Source organism: Octodon degus, unplaced genomic scaffold, assembly GCF_000260255.1.
Source record: "Octodon degus isolate 3935 unplaced genomic scaffold, OctDeg1.0 scaffold00058, whole genome shotgun sequence".
NCBI classification, from domain to species: Eukaryota; Metazoa; Chordata; class Mammalia; order Rodentia; family Octodontidae; genus Octodon; species Octodon degus.
This window is the reverse complement of record NW_004524634.1, coordinates 7,127,834-7,145,045: the sequence shown is the minus strand read 5'-3', so window position 1 is coordinate 7,145,045 and position 17,212 is coordinate 7,127,834. Positions and strand designations below refer to the sequence as shown.

General features: G+C 38.0%; 1 protein-coding gene across 1 annotated transcript in view; it reads left to right on the top strand.

The window, feature by feature from the left end:
* The window catches only part of Gcfc2 (GC-rich sequence DNA-binding factor 2), a 26,340-nt gene that overhangs the window by 258 nt on the left and 8,870 nt on the right, over window positions 1-17,212 (top strand). Inside the window, exons 2-13 of the mRNA XM_023718407.1 lie at window positions 28-62; window positions 2,083-2,211; window positions 4,444-4,668; window positions 5,708-5,805; window positions 6,114-6,229; window positions 8,121-8,307; window positions 9,713-9,836; window positions 10,632-10,713; window positions 11,108-11,220; window positions 12,029-12,228; window positions 14,319-14,469; window positions 16,766-16,887. Of these exons, the coding sequence (XP_023574175.1) occupies window positions 28-62; window positions 2,083-2,211; window positions 4,444-4,668; window positions 5,708-5,805; window positions 6,114-6,229; window positions 8,121-8,307; window positions 9,713-9,836; window positions 10,632-10,713; window positions 11,108-11,220; window positions 12,029-12,228; window positions 14,319-14,469; window positions 16,766-16,887 (1,582 nt within the window). The remainder of the gene's footprint in view (window positions 1-27; window positions 63-2,082; window positions 2,212-4,443; window positions 4,669-5,707; window positions 5,806-6,113; window positions 6,230-8,120; window positions 8,308-9,712; window positions 9,837-10,631; window positions 10,714-11,107; window positions 11,221-12,028; window positions 12,229-14,318; window positions 14,470-16,765; window positions 16,888-17,212) is intronic.

Here is a 17,212-nt window from a genome sequence, read left to right as displayed (position 1 = left end):
TCGGGGCCGGCGTCGGGTCTGGGCGAGCTCGCGGCGCGCGGACGGCGGCTCGGGCGCCCCAGGTGACGCGGGCGGGAAGGGGCCCGGGCGTTCCCGGGGATGCTGGCCGCGCTGGTGTAGGAGACCCGAGTTCTCCGCCAGCTCCTGGGGAGGGTGATTGCGCCTCTGAACTTGGTGGTCACGATGGACTCCTAGTGGCATTACACTGGTGAAAGTTGTATGTACCTTTTGGAAAATATGCCCTAAGATTCACTTGAGAATACTACATTTAAAAAAATACAGGTGACCGATTTGGGGACGTTTTTGCCTTTTTCTCCCATCACTTATTAGCAAAATCTGAGATTGAAAATGTGATATATGTAACGCTTAAGTATCCTAATGGAGATGGATGATGTGTACTGTAATAATTTTAAAGTAGCTTTGAGCTCTTAAGTAGTTTTCACACGGCATAAATTTCTCTACATAAAATGTTGGTCAAAGCCTGGGACTTAAGGAGTACAGTTTCTATTTTGCCTTGAACTCCAAAGTTTTTTCTCCTTTTAGTCCTATTAAAGGAACCGTGATGATTTCTTGTAAATTTGTATTTTTGAAAATAAAAAGTGTGTACACCGTAAAATGACTAAATTGAGCTAATTAACTTGTAATCTTGCATTTTTGTGTGTGTGATGAGAATATTTAAAAAGTCAGCAACTTCCAAGTACTGTGGACAGTAAACTGTTATTTACTATAGCTATGGCTTCTTTCACATTATATAATGTTTTATAGGTTAATAATCTGTGGTTTCTTGGCCGTTCTTAAGACCTACTTCTGTAAAGTCCTGGTGGTTTTCATATTTATACCGTAAAATGTGTCAGTCAGCTGGTTAAACTTTCAGAAGGGAAATTAGGCCAGGAATTGACGTTTTTTGGCTTTTAGAGCATTTTTCACACATCATGATCTTTAATATCTAGCTAACGAGAAGACGTGAGTTGTCATAGCTCTTTCTGCGTTCAGTCTCTTGTACTGTTTTGAAGCTTTTGAGCAAACTACAACTTGTCACATACACAGATAGACTACTTTTTAGATTAATAGGAGTGTTCTGCTTTAACGTTACAACAGAGTACAAAGAATAGCATTTTTTTGAAAAGAGAAGTTGCTACATGAAATCGTAAAACATATCTGTTACACTAAATTCCATAGGTCTGTTTGTGCTTTCAATATTTTACCGCATCAAGATTGGTAATCTCAAGCATTCCATACTTTGGAAGTATTTTGTTTACTGAGTTCACACATCTCGGTGCACTGGAGATTCAGTCAGCTTCCAAATCAGTCACACGGGTGTAAGGCAACCATTGCATTTCAGTGTGTGGCAGAAGTGCTTTATGCAAGCTTCCTTGTGATGGTACACAGCATTTAAAAAAGATTTGATAATTCTGGCACTAATTTTTCTTTAATTTTCTCCTTTATCATTCTATCGTTTTAGAAACACTTGCTTAGGCAAGCTCAGGGGCCAGGGTTCGATCCCCACGCCTGCCCAAGCCAGCAGAGCCGGCAATGAGCCTGGGCATGGTGGCGCACACCTGTAATCCCAGCACTGGGGAGGGCTGAGACAGGAGGATCACTGGGAGTGTGAGCTGCAGAGTGAGACCCTGTAACCAATACCTTTTTTTTTTTTTTCTCGGAACCACGGATTGAACTCAGGCCCTTGCACTTGCCGGGGAAGCTCTTATTCTACTGAGCCATCTCCCCAGCCCTACTTTTTTTTTTTTTTTTTAAAGAAACATTTTATTATATATATATATATAGATAATGTGAATAGAATAAGTCTTTGTTTATTAAGTAGGTCAGTTATTTGAGATAGATTAGAAGTTGGAGAAAGTAGATTAGAAGTTGGAAAAAGTTTAATTATTTGAGGAAGGGTTTGCCACATTCATATATATGCCATCTGTTTTTCAGAATTTCTTTTTTTTGGCGGAACCGAGGATTGAACTCAGGCCCTTGTGCTTGCCAGGCAAGCACTTATTCTATTGAGCTATCTCCCCAGCCCCAGAATTTCAATTATTGAATCCAATATTTTGACTCTTGTTATATTCAAAATATTAGAATCCAGAAGAGTTGATCCTTCAACAGATGAAGAGGATGGAACACTGCACTCCTCAGAGAGTAAAGATGGTCAGACTTCATCCTCTGACAGTTCTAGCTCACTAGAAGAAAGAAAATTTTCATCAACAGGTTGGTCATTGTATAGTTTTAGTTCAGAGCCTCTGTGTGTGTGCGCGTGCGTGTGCAAGCATGTTCAGAACTGGACCTGGGTCCCTGTACTACCAGTATTTTCTATACAAATGATCCTCATTGTTGATGAAATAGCAGTGCTGAGCATGGGGCAGATCGGTTCTCATTCCTGATTATCAGAGCACAGAAGTTTATTCCTTAACATCTCTAAGGTCAGACAGCTTCTAAGAGGCTGAGGTGGGACTTAGCCATAGTAGTCCTCAGAGTTTATTCTCAGCTGTGGTGCTGTGCTGGGAGAGTCACTTTGTGTATTAGTCACTTTCCAGTTGTGGACAAAGTACCTGACTCTTGTAATTTAAAGGAGGAAAGGTTTGATTTGGCTTACATTTTAAAATCTGGCCCAGTGATGGCTGGCTCCAAATTGGTAGAAGGGTGTGGGGAACAAAGTTTACTTCATGGTAGCCAGGAAGCAAAGCAGCAGAGCAGTGCCATGGAGGAAGGGCTAAGGCAACCCCTTACACAGACCTCCATGATCCCCCCAGATGCCCACAGTGGCCTTCACAAGTCCCCCGGTGGATCCAGCACCACTCAGGTTGACAGTGCACTGTAACCACCACAGAATGGTGCTGAGGGGTGATAAGCTTTGGTCACTGAGCATGCTTCAGGTACATGCTGTGGCCTGTCTCAACCTCTAGGGAAGGGCTGGGGAGGTAGCTCAATGATCTAAGTGCTTGCAAGGTTTGATACCCAGTACTGCATGCCGTGCCAGTGCCACCCTGGGCCTGCAGAGCTGTAATCCTAGCACTGGGGAAGGTGAGACAGGCGGATCACTGGGAGTGCGAGCTGCATAGCGAACCCCTGTACCAAGTACATTAAAAAAAAAAAAAAAAAATCTAAGGAAGATGGCTTAATATGTAAGCATGCAACATGATGTTACCACTTTTTTTTAAAACCAGTGTATCTCCAAAGGTCAATCAGCCTATTGCCATTTGTGGGACAAATGGGACCTATCACCTGTTATTGTAAACTTAATAAATGCAGCCACATTTTTTCAGTTACTTTTTTATTATCTAAGGCTGCTTTGCACTACAGTGGCAAAAATAGAGAAGTCATAACAGATATATTCCACAAAGTCAGAAATATTTATCTGGATCTTTACTCCACTGTTCATAACTTGTTTTATGATATAGACTCATTGTGAAGTTCAGTGAAACTCTAAGATACTATTAAAACAAAATTCATAGAGTAAAAATCATAGTTTTATGAAGGACACGTTGTTTTGAAATATAATTATTGAAAATATATATATATATATTTTTATATATATATATAAAACCAGGGATTGAACTCAGGCCCTTGCGCTTGCCAGGGAAGCGCTTATTTCACTGAGCCATCTCTCAGACCCTTAAAATATATTTTAAAAGATTGATAATATAGCAATAAGTGCTTCTTTATTAAATTATTACATAATAACTAATAGCTTTATTACCTTGTAGGGTTTTGGGTTTTTTTTTATCCAGTTTTATAAGATACAGAAGTGATGAACTCTATGCTAACAATTTTGAACCTGGTAAACATTTGAAGCTTTGTTTATTTTCTAAACATAGCCCTGCTCAATAGCATCTTCTATTCTGAAAAAATGGGTGTTTTCTCTGTTTCATATAGTAGTCAGCAGCCACATCCAGGTATGGAGCTCTTGAAATGTACCTACTGCGACTGAGAGACTCAGTTTTTAGTTTGCTTATATAAAAGTAGTCATATATTGCCAGTGGCTACAGTAAAACAGGTGGCGCTAGAAGGTGTTAAATTAAGCCCTGTGAGTGAGGGCCTGCCAAGGGTTTGCAGCGCTGCCCACCCAAGGGCGGGGTATTGTTCCAAAATGCATGCGCTAGTGTTTTACGATCATAGTGATTGAAATGGTGCTAGATGTTGTGCCTGGAGGTTCCGGAAGTGAGAAGTAGGTAGCCCTCAGCAAGATGTCAGCAGCATGTGAGGTGGGAGAAAGCTAAAGATAAGATGGCGTGGCTCTATGTATTTCCTGATAAGTGTAGATTGAGTACTTTCTTCCTGTACTGACGAAGACTTTGTGCAGTTTATTAATTTATATAGCATATGTCAAAATAGTAAAAACATTAGAGACATGATGCCTTTTTTCTTTGTTAAGTGTAACGGACAGGTACTTCAGGCATTTCTGTTGGAGTTTGGGTTTCATTGTCTCCTTGTTTTTTTCAGTTAAAATCCCTGATGCGGCTTTTATTCAGGCAGCCCGCAGAAAGCGTGAACTGGCCAGGGTCCAAGGTGATTATATTCCTTTGGATGTGAAACATCCCTCCACCATCTCTGCTGTGGAGAGGGACAGTGAAGAGGATCCTGAGAGTGAGCCTGATGACCATGAAAAGAGAATACTCTTTACCCCAAAGCCCCAGACACTGAGACAAAGAATGGCTGAAGAAACAAGTATGTATTTCATGTATTTACCAATACACAGTGAAGGCATTCTTTCACCGGAACATATTATGATAAAATCTCCATTAAAATGTAATGTATCAGCCAGACGTGTTGGTGCATGCCTGTAATCCCAGCCCTCAGGAGGCTGAGGCAGAAGGATCATTGCAAGTTCTAGACCAGCCTGTGCTACAAAATGAGTTCAAGGTCAGCCTGAGCTGCATAGAAAGAGCCTGCTCTAAAAGACAAAAAAAAGGAACAAAAGTGTAGTGTATCATCTCCTATTGTAAAGAATACTGGTGCTGGTTTTTGTTTATGGTCAATTTGGTCCTGCCATTATGGCTTATAAAAGATATGTATTGTTGTCAAAGGGTATGTATTTTGGACAGAGAGGCCTGACTTCTCACCTGATTTGACAGTTAAAAAAAGATACATGGTCTCACTCTTGAAACATTAGAAACTTAGTATCATGTTTATAAAGATATTTTTTAAGATTTATCTTAAAATAGCTCTATCAAAAATTCTTTGGAGATTTTACGTCTAGGTTTCTTTTTTGTCAGTAATATATAAGTCTCAAATGGCATTTTCATATTCCTGATTTATGACTTAAGTTTTACCGAGTTTTTTGCTTCTTTAAATAATACTTTTTTCCAGAATGAGTTTGGTTCCTTGTAGCCCCAAAGTTATTTCCATTTGTACTCTCAGGAATTAGAGGATTTTGATGAAGAAATGCAGACATTTCATACTCTTCCAGTCTTTCCACTCTAGTGGGGCTAAAGTGTTTTGAGTGGGTAGTGGACGGCTGGGTGCAGGGTCTTGAGTCAGATCACTGCATTTCACACTACAGGAAACTTCAGTTATTTACACCACGGTCTGTGAGTTCACTCATTTATAAAACTAGCACTAAAATGTTGCCTTCTTGATTATTACGAAGAATAAGTGATATTTAAAGTATGTTTAACCTGCTTAGATAACCCCCACAAGTACTGCCTCTTGCAGTGGAAATGGGAAAATGTTAAATTTTCTTTGTGAACTTTTTTTCTTCTTTTAGTGAGCAGAAATGAAGAAACAAGTGAAAGCAGCCAGGAAGAGGAAAGTCACAACATTTGGGAACAGCAGCAGATGAGGAAAGCAGTCGCAGGCACTGAGGTAATGCTCATCATACCGTGTCTATTTGCTTCCTGTAGCTGCTGTGACAAATCACCACCCGCTCGGTGGCTTAGAACAGCAGGTGAATATTTTTTCTAGCCTGGAGCATCACGTCTGTTTTGTAAGGTAAATGAAATGTTTTCTTTTCTTTTTTTTTTTTTTTTTGCTCCGAATACCTTCAGGGCAGATTTGGCTGACTTGAGTTGTGGGGAGCCTGACTGCTTTGCTGAAGCAGCCACTTAAAGAACTGAGCTAAGGGGCAGGCCCCTGAAATGTTTTCTAAAAGGTGATATTCTTACTGTATCTAGGGAAGAAACAGAGGCCTTTCCCACATCAGTGATTCTCCAGCAGTGAAGAAGTTCGATACTTCCACTTCATTTCCACCAGTAAATTTAGAAATTATAAAGAAGCAGTTAAACACTAGGTGAGTCATATTTACTTTGAAGTTTACATTATACTCAGCATTAATAGTGAGCACTACATTCTTTTTAATTATGAAATGATTTATAAAGGAAAAAAAGCACCTGCTGCTACCATCTTATCTTTTTAGTTTTTATAATCTGCAATCAGTAATTATAAAATTCTACTGTTTTGCTTACTATAGTTAAAGCATTTTCTACATTGTTGGAAAGTCTTTAACTTTTTAAAAAAACAAAAAACAAAAAAAAAAGAACAGAATACTTTCTGGGGCCAGGGAGATGGCTCAGTAGAATAAGCGCTTACCTGGCAAGTGCACGGGTCTGAGTTCAATCCCTAATTCCGCCAAAAAAACAATATGCTTGTCCCTATACTAAATATGTCACAGTTTACATATGTATTTCTGTAGTGGGCATTTGATTTCCACTATAGCAAATAGTGAAGAACTTTCTAATAGGTAATAAACATTTTGTTCCTTTAAATCTTTTAATCTGTTGAAGTTTTTTCCTTAAAATACATTAACAGAAAAAGTTCCCTGTGGCGTGGGCTGTAGTTTTATATTTCTTGGTATGGCTTGCCTTTCCAATCACAGCTTTTACTTCACCAGTATTAATACTTACCTTTTAAATAGTATTAACCTTAATGTAAGCAATATATTTCTAAAAAGTACGGCAAAATACACCATAGTTATTTTAAGTATATGTATTTAAGTATGTGCTCAGTACTTAGTATATATTATTAGACATGTGAAAGAATGAAGGGGCTGGACAAATGTAATTAATTAGTCCTTGTCACAGTTTGATACAAAGGAGCAGATTTGGTTCTCCTGCTTTAAAAGAACATTTTTCACTGCTTTTTTGTCTCCTGAGAATAGGGTTAATATTTTGGTCCTCAGTATCTTTTCTGTAAATTAGCTTTAAAGTAATTTCATTCTTTCATCACATTACAACTAAAATGTAATTGTTGTAGTTTTTCACTTACATGAAGATTTGATGTAGATAATACTTTTGTAATGAAAGAAATACTTCAACATCTTCAGATGTATCAGGTTTCAGATACTAGGTTATCTTTGTATCCTGGGCCTTTGACAAGCTAGCAGCTCTTCATTTTTATAACAAAACAGAGAAAGTGAAGAAGGACCAAAGGGAATAATAGGAAGGGAGAAGAGAAGGAAGAGAGAGATAGGAGGAAGAGGACAAGGGGCAGGGGAGGAAATCTGTTTCTTGCTCCTTTGTTGGCACATATGTATGACAGGGGACTGAATTTTGAACAGTAAAGAGCCCTTCAATTATAATTGACTTTTTTCATGTCCTATCAGTTGAGGTCTAGGTTATTCACAAGGAAAGAAAACACACTGTCGTATATTTGACAGGGCAGCATTTAGGGAAATAAAACAGCAGTAGCCAAGGTAAGGTGCACCTCCAGAAGCAGTAGATTCTGATGCCGCCCAGAAATCGCTGTGGGTCACAAAACATAAATTTAAATCACACCAGGCCATAGCATGCTTAAATAACATTAATGCCAACTTCAGGTACGCAATATTGTGAGACTGCAGATTAACAGTAACTGCACATGGACTTTGAAATACAAGACCATTGATATAGTTTCAGAGCCTACTTTATGCATTTTCACCAATGTTAGCTTAAAACCACATTCATTACCTTGTGTAAAATTAGCCTGTGATGAGCTTTTGCCCCGGAATCCCCACCAGTGTCCTTTATACACTTCCCTGTTAAGGTATCTCTAATTGTGATTTCCTTTGCTTATCAAAGGCCAATAAATCCAGATTATATGCTCATCAGCATCCCTGGTTATCTTTGAAAACATTTGCAGGGGAAAGCTACTTTAAAGGGAAAAGTTTGAAAATTTGAAATAAAGCATATTTGTTATTTATTTAGATTAACATTACTACAGGAGACTCATCGCTCACACCAGAGAGAATATGACAAATACGTAGAAGACATCAAGAGCTCAAAGAGTACAATCCAGAATCTGGAGACTTCGTCAGATCAAGCTGTAAATTATAAGTTTTATAAAGGCATGAAAATGTATGTGGAAAATTTAATTGACTGTCTAAATGAGAAGGTATATATAAATATATCACTTCCTTTTTTTGAGTGATACCATCCTTACTGTGTATGCAGTTAGAAAGATAAAAGTCTAAATCTCACTATATAATGCTTTTCTAGAGTATTTTTCCTATACAGCTTTAATATAGGGTTTTTTCAATTACTTTGTTATATTGTATCAAATATTGTCTACAAAAATTATGTGTTAAAATTTCAATTTAAGAAAAATTTCTAGAAAATGAAATAAAGCAGAGTGAATTATTAAGTATAAATATTTTAAGGGTTATTGAGCATTTTGTCAGATTGTCATCCAGAAAGATTTTGCCAGTTTTATTAGTTAACTAAATTAGGGGGAAAAAATAGATTTGGGTTTTGTACATTATTTTCTGATCTCAGACAAACCCTTCTTAATTACCTCCATGCAGTTTTTCTTATAACTTGATTATTTTTTGCCCTCTTAGCATTTTGATTCTTAGTGCGGATTGTTTTTCAGTTTTTTGGGTTTTTTTAGTCATGATGAACAATTCTTTATAGCTGAACCCTTAAATGATTTACCTTATTTAATGGAAACTTCCTAGTTTGTCTTTTCATTTTCTCATTATCGACATTCACATATTTTGAAATTTTTATATTGCCAGATTTATTATTTCCATTTATGCTTTGTGGCTTTTGTTCTGTGTGTACTAAAAATGGTGACAAGTGTTTGCATGCTTTGTCCTTTACTTTTGCTTTGTGTAGGCTGTGCCCCAATATCATTTGGTAGTTACTTTCTGAGGCGCTGTTCACAATGTAATTTTTTCCGTCATTCACCCTTGCATAAGCGCAGTGTTTAAGTCCTATTGAGTGCACACTGGTGAGTCCTTAACAGCAGCTGTGAAACACCATTGCAGCGGGAGCAGCTATTGCACGAGAAACGAGAGACCCAGTTTCAACTTTCCACCATTTCTTATTGTCCCTCATTGGTTTTCTTGTATTCTTCATTTATTTTTGTTTAATCCCCAGCCCTGTGGTCCGGTATTGATACCCACCAGCTTCTTGCAGCTTTGTCTGCTGTCTGCCCCAAGGCTGTGAGGCAAGCCGCACTGCCTCCCATTGCCTTCCTCTCTCCAATCACAGGCAGAGGAGCCCTTCCTTCCTCTTTTCTGTCACTCATGTCCATGTTCCCAGCTCCATCCCATGTGGTTCCGTTATCTGTGATATTTGTAGCTTTCCCAGTATAGTAGGATGCTTTTCTCTTTGATACTGAGTGTCTGCCTCTAGGTCTGTGCTCACAGCATCTTATAACTGATATGTGACCATATTGGAAACATTTTTTTCATATAAAAGTCAAGCATATGCTTACATATCTTCCAAGTAGTTTTTATATATCTTATAGTTCATTATGGGCGACCTGCAAAATGTTACTTGTATATGTATTTCAGATTATCCACATCCAAGAAATAGAGTCATCCATGCATGCACTTCTCTTAAAACAAGCCATGACCTTAATGAAACGCAGGCAAGATGAATTAAAACATGAATCAACGTATTTACAGCAGTTATCACGTTAGTGCTTTTTATGTTCAATATGATTTATTATTAAGCTAATGTATCATCTAGAAAATAAAAATATTTCTATCCCTTTATAAAATATTTTCTGTATATTTTCACACTAGTCTGTTATCCTCCCCTTTCCAAAATTCCAAAATATTCGAATACTTTAAAGTTAAAAGATAAATACCGTAACTTCTAATCACTTGCTCTTTGAGACGAGACATTTAGATGGCCATTTGGTGGATCTGCGATGGGTACACATAAGTCTATTCTTTCAGCCAGAGATACAACCTTAACAGTTTTAAGGGCCCTTCCACCAACTAGTTCTGTTGAGTATAAGTATGAATTCCTCTGTAGGATCTCATTGTATAAAATTTGGACTCTTTTAATTCTCACATTAGTTTTTGTTGTTGTTGTCTTATGAGGTCTTACTTTGATTCAAGGATTTCAGTGAAAGGGATGTGAAATTCAGTATGTAATAAAAGAGGCAAAGTGACTTTCATATGCATGATGTTCAGTTGGTTATAAGTAATGGAGAATGTTAATATTGTCAATAAGATGAGTCAGATATGCTAATATGTCTGTCATTTGGGCATGGAGAAGGCTGGCAAAATTGCCAAAAAAAAGAATGTGAGGGAAAAAACATTGTGATAGAATTTTGTTTCTATTCTCAAGGGCCAGGGAACATTTTTTTATGCTAACAGAAGTGGTACCTATTAATATTGTGGTAGAGAATGAACATTGAAATTGCACTGTACAGTAAAATACACAGTTTAAGCATGTTATGTGCATATTATTTGTTAACAGGCAAAGCTGAGGTATCAACAAATGGAACCTTGTCTGTAGATGAAAATGCGCAAAGGATTTTAGAAGAAGTTGAATCACGAAGGTACTTACATAAAGTGAACACTTAAACCATCTTTAAGCAAGTATACTTTTAACTTAAGTATACTTAATTGTTCAATATAATTCAAGCAGTCTTCAACAGCTGTGAAGACACCAGCTATACTCAGATCAGTGGAAAGGACTAGACTAGACGCTGTTCCCAATTGTTACCCCTCTCTAGAAATTCGATTAGCCCTTGGATTATGCTATAAGGAAAAAGGGAAAACCACCAACTCAAAGGAAGCTAAATGTGAACGTAGTAGCATAAAATTGTGTGCCAATACGATGCTCTGGTTTTGGCCATTTTAAATAATAAAATTATTTACTTTTCTCTTAACGCATTTTTTTCAGCAAGAGTTATTTGCTTTCACTTAGTTTTGGTGTCCTGAAAAATATAGGTCACAAAGAAGACAAGCAAGAGCGCTTGCTGGGAATTGCAGCCATCAGGAGGGGACGTCTAGTGATGATGAACTGCCCGCTGCAGAGATGACTGACTTCCAGAAGAACCACGGTCAGCTACCAGGCTTCTGATGTGTCTGGACATTTGAAGCATTGAGACAATGGGAAATGCTCTGCTGTGACTGCCTTTGAATATATGAGCTATATAGAACAGTGGGGAAAATGAAACTTTATTTTTTAACCTCTTTATGACTTTCATGCTTCTAGATGAGTGAAATATGGAGAAGGAGCATATGCATATTCTTTCATCTGTATAGCTTTTCCCCTTAGACTTTCTTCTATAAACATGAGAACTTGGGTTTCATTTCTTTACTGCATACTTCCTAAAGTACCATTTTTATTTTAAAACAGTTGAATTTAGTGAAACTGATTTTGGCATTAAGACGCAATATGAAGATTCTGGGCATTGAAGTTAAATAGATTTCAGTTCAAAAGACTTGATTCTTTGTTCTTATAGTAAAACTCATTGACCACAGTCTAATATTTGCTGTATAAATAAATAGCTTAAGTCTGCGCTATAGAGGAGATAGGTTCACGAAATGAGATATGTTTATTGTCTCTTGACATGTAGCAGGGACTCAGTAAATGGTAGAATTTGTTAGTATTAATATCACTTTTACCAAAGTGACAAAATGATTTTTTAATAAGAATATATTTATAGGGCTGGGAAGATGGCTCAGTAGAATAAGCGCTTGCCTGGCAAGTGCAAAATCCTGAGTTCAGTCCCCGGTACCAGGGGGAAAAAAAATACATTCATATGTCAGTGTGAAAGTTTTCAGAATTGATTACATAGTCGTGTGCAACTGTACAAGGAAGCAAACTTAAAATGCATTATATAAAGAGATTTATTTTCTTTACAGATGACATTTTACAGGATCATAAGAAAGTTTTTGAAGATGTGAATGATGATTTTTGTTGCATCCAGAATATTTTATTGAAATTTCAAGAATGGCGAGAAAAGTTTCCTGATTCGTATTATGATGCCTTCATTGGTTTATATATACCAAAGCTTTTAAATCCTGTAGTAAGATTTCAATTGATTGTTTGGAATCCACTTAAGGTATTTAAGTTTAATGTGTGATTGTCCTGCTCAAATTAATTGCTTAATTTCCCTTGCTGTCAGCTTTTAAAACACCTTACCCATAGGGTTGGTACTGAAAACTGATACTTTAGAATAACAGAGTAACAATCTGAAATGAGCACCTGAAGTATTTGTGGCATTTTTCTTCTCTTGGGTCTCACTTGATTTTTAAGGTTGGGCAGCACAACATCAGTAACACAATTTGGGGTTTTTTGGTCTTTTTCTTTTTTCTTTCTTTTTTTTTTTTTTGTGGTAGTTCTAGGGATAGAACCCAGGGCCTCGTATATGCTATGCCAGGCAGATGTTTTGCCCTTTTTGTCTTCTTTAGAGAGAGAATCTCATTAAGTTGCCCGGTCTGGCTTTGAACTTACAGTCTCCCTTTTCGGCCTCTTTAATAGCTGAGGGTATAGGCCTGTGTGCCATGGTCAGGATAGCTGCTTCTATGGTTTGAAATTCTGCCCTGAAGTAGAAGGTACTATTAGGTTTGGGGACATTTGACATAAAAGGCTTGTTCTAGGGGTTTTGAAGTAGGAGATGACATGTTGAGAAGACTTACTTAGGAAAGGTAAATTGAAGAGGAGGAGTAATTTAAGTGAAGCACTGAAAGGTATATAGAATTCAGCAGAAGGAGAGAGAAAATGAAAGGCTTTGCAGAAGTATAAAGGGAAAAATATTAGGGTAAGAGTAAGAGCTTACACTTAAGTTCAGCTCCCGAATTGAGAGAGAACTCATTTTGGTATTAGGAAGACTGATATGTTGGAAGTCATGTTTTAGGAAGTCCCAAGAGTAGGCTGATTGGAGGGAAGGGAAATACAAGGTAGGACACCATTCCCATCACCCATTGTGACACATTCTTCATGTGCGGACAGTGCTAAAGGGAAGAGAAGGGAAGGATTAAATACAAGAGGCATTATGAAATAAGGAGGAATAAAATTTAGACCTCTCCATACAAACATAGCCCCCAAGTTTTGGATTTTAAAATATTAGCAGAATATTATTCCATTAATAGAAATGGGAACTTTTCAGAAAGAGAAAGCATTTTAGAAGGAAGTTTTACTTTACAGGTGATGACATGCTAGGGAAACATTCATGTGAATATGTGTACTAAGCAAGCAGAAACGAGAACGTGGACTGATGAGAGGATGATGATTAAACAAAGTGATAGAGCCGTGTCCTTACCTGTGTGTTTCCCCAGCTGAGGATTGAACCCGGGCCTCGCGTACGCTGGAGGCACACTGCTCCTTCTTTGTCAGACGTGTTATTCCCTCCAGGATACGTAGGTGCAGAACTGCACAGTCTGTACCAGCATTACCCAAGCTTAATCCTAAAACAGTGTCAGGAAGCTGGTTGGCAACAACCTAGTGTTAACCTTTCTGGCTGATTTTGGTAGCAAAGATCATTCATCCATTTAGTAAATAATAAATGTCCATCTATTTACCAGGAGGCTAAATCACAGCAGGTTTCACAGTTTTCCTACTATAAATTAAAAGGACTAGAAGTACATTTTGTTTGAAATTAATACAATTTTAGAAACAAATTTTATGACCATTTCAAGTGCTTAACAAATGAATACTTCACCTAAGCAGGAGATTTGCCACGTGGTGGGTCTGAAGGCCCTGGCACAGCACATGGTTGTTGAGTATTGTGGCACCTTGGGTCATGAACTTGGTTCTTTCCATTATTCTGATTACAATCAGGTTGGACAAGTACCAAATCACATTCATTGGTTAGGGTCAAAGTTGGTCGTTTGGAAAATTGGATTCAGTTCTCATCCAGATCAGTTAGGACCCGAATCATGGAGATAACTGAGTTCGTGAACCGAGGTGCTGCCACTGCATTGCTTGCGTCGAACGGATGCATGAAATGCAGCTATTTTTCCTTGTCTGGGACCATGTCTGAGTCCTGTCACTCGGCCTAGCCTTGGTGCACTGGTGCTGCACACATAATATTAAAGTAGAAGTTATTCTCCTTGATTCTTAGAAAAGTTCTGGTAATCATTGAAAAGGTTAATAACTTTTAAAATACACTTCTGTTTAAGAATTTGTAACTTTTATAATTTCCTTTGTCAGTTGAGCTCCATGGGCTTAAAACAGATGTCATGGTTCACATCTATAGAAGAATTTATTGATAGAGGTGTAGAAGATACGAAGAAGGACACTAGTTCTGATAAAGAAATTTTGTCTACTGTCATCAACAAAACAATTATTCCTCGACTTACAGGTACTTTCTTGCAATCTTACTGAAATTAAAATGCTTTTTGACAGCCTTTTAAGATCATTAATTTCTATTATAATCACAAATATTTTTTCCAAAGTTTTGGAGCACTAGGAATATTATTTGCAATAATGATCAAAAATTGTCAGATTTCAGCTGGCTTAAAAACAATTGTAGAAGTGGTTGGCGACCAAACCTCTGACACTGGGCCTTTAATATTTGTAACATTACTGCTGTTTTTGTGACACCTAATTCATGTATTAGTGGTGCTGTGTTTCTTTTTCTCTCTCTTCCTATTGTTTTTTCTTGCTTTTCTCAAAACATTCCTGCATCTTCTCATGTGCCACTACCAACTGTCAGCGCTAATGCATCTTTAAACTTTTGTTTCACCTACAACTACCTGATAAGGATCTGTTTTACTGTGTCACAGAGAATGGATTTTGGCAGCAAAGCCTGCACAGCACAGTTTTAAAAGCTGAAGCGGTCCATCTTGCATTGTTTTGCACTCAGTTTGATTAACTTTGAAAAATGTTTAGTATTTTTCTGAAAAATCCAAATTCTCATGATTACATAATCCCACAAATAAATGGCTTTATAAGAAATTGATACCTGTAGTGGTTCCTATAATGGATAAATTCTGTACATATTTCAAAAGTGGCACTTACAGTCTTTGCTGACGGATTGGTTATGGGGCAAGGTAAGAAGAAAGGAATCAAGAAGAATGATCAGATGGTTTGGGCCCTGAACACATGGAAGGACAAAGCTGCTGAAATGGAAAAGAGTGAGAGGAGTAATACATAGAGCAGGGCAGAATATCAGGAGCTCAGGGCCATGCTGGGTTTGGGATTCCTTTCATCCAAGTGCAAATAGCAAATAAACTGTTGAATGTATGAGTCTTAAAGGGGATGCTGGCAGGTTTATGGTAGGAACTTATTATTACTGCTGTAACAGGACTTTAGATTCTAAGGGCTGGCCAAATAGCTCAGTGGATTAAAGCACCTGCAAGCAGGCACAGGGGCCAGGGATTCGATACCTGGGCCTGCATTTGAGACTGGGCGTGGTGGTGTGTGCCTGTAAATCCAGCTCTTGGGAGGCTGTGAACACTCCAGTACGAGTTTGATCTAATAGTGAGATTCTGAACACCCTGTAGACCCTTCTCTAAAATACAAAAAAAAAAAAAAAAAAGGACTTTAGATTCTAAGGAAGAGAATATAAATAGGAAAGAGAAAAGAAGTGACCTGAGTCCTGGGGTATTCCAGCATTTAGAAGTCAGAGAGGTGAGAAGCTAGCACAGACCAAAGGACAAGGCTGAAAACCAGGAGCTTGCTAACCTGGAAGACAGGTAAAGAAAGAGTGAGCGAGAGGAATGGTAAACCATTGCAGTTGTTGGGAATGACTTAGAATTAGAAAGCAACCATTGTTGTTTGCTGTATGAATGTATCCTGTAATTTAATAAAGTCATTTTAGAAAGAATGGTGGGAAATGAAGCCTAGCTGAAAGGACTGTAAGCACAAATAGAAAAATTGGAGATAAATGTTTAAACAACATTTTAAGGAATTTTTAAAAGAAATGGAGCAGTACTACAGAGGGTATTCAGGTTATAGGGGGAATTATATTTCATACAAAAAAAATTGAAGGTAGATATGAGAATTCCAATAGAAATTATGGTACTGCTGAAGGTGAAGAGCAGGGGCTTGGAGTGCAACATGGGGTTGCTTCTTGTGTATGAATCAAGGGTTGGCCCTACCTGGGAGCATGAGTGCTCCGCTTGCAGGAGTAGGAGATGCGCCAGAGCCTGTGGGCCAAGGGGCAGGTAGGTGTTGATTCAGTGTAGGCACTGTAAAGCTTCTCTGATGCTTGCTTCTGTTATCTGTTCTTTATCAAATTAGGAAGTAAAGTAAGCTAAGAAAGAGAGCAGGAAGGAGGAGTTGCTCATCTGGGCGCTAGGGAGAGGGAATGGACTAGAGAAGGGACTGTGACTGCTGGCCACAAGAATGGCTCACTTGAGTTTATGGTGATCAATTTAATGTGATTTTTTTTTAAAGCTATATATTAGCTATGTGATTTCAGGCATCAACTCAGTGACAGGGTGGATTTAACGAGAGTCTGGGGTAACCAGGAAAGTCCCACTAAGCCCAGAGAGGACAAGGAAGATCGAAGGGTTGTACAGATGTGTGGTAGTGATGGTTGTCCACTGCAGCCTGAATAAGGCAGGAAGCAGTGTTAAAGTCCTTAGCTGTTTGTATATGCTCAGTAAAGCAGTCTATCAAAAAATTGTATACCTCTCAAATACTTGTTTCAGACTTCCTAGAATTCATTTGGGATCCCCTGTCAACTTCACAAACAACAAGTTTAATAGCACACTGTGGAGTAATTCTTGAGGAACATTCTACTTGGAAAAATGAAGTTAGTAAAAGCAAACAGGTAAAAACTTCTTGAGCCTTAAATATAGCTCAAAGGTAGAACATTTGCCTGGCATGTACAAAGCCCTGGAATCAACCCCCAGTACTACAGAAAGTATTTTGTGGAAGCATTTCCTAGAAAATAGTCTTCTTTTTCTTGGCACAGCATTCAAAACATTTAAGAAACTGAGTAAAACTAAATCAAATTTGTTTAAATTTTTATTTTTTTCCCCCCAGTATTGGGGATTTAACTCAGGACCCTGCGCTTGCCAGGCAATAGGAGATAGTTTCTAATGAGCTATCTCCCCATCCCCCAAGGTCCTTAGTTTGATTCCTGGTACAAAAAA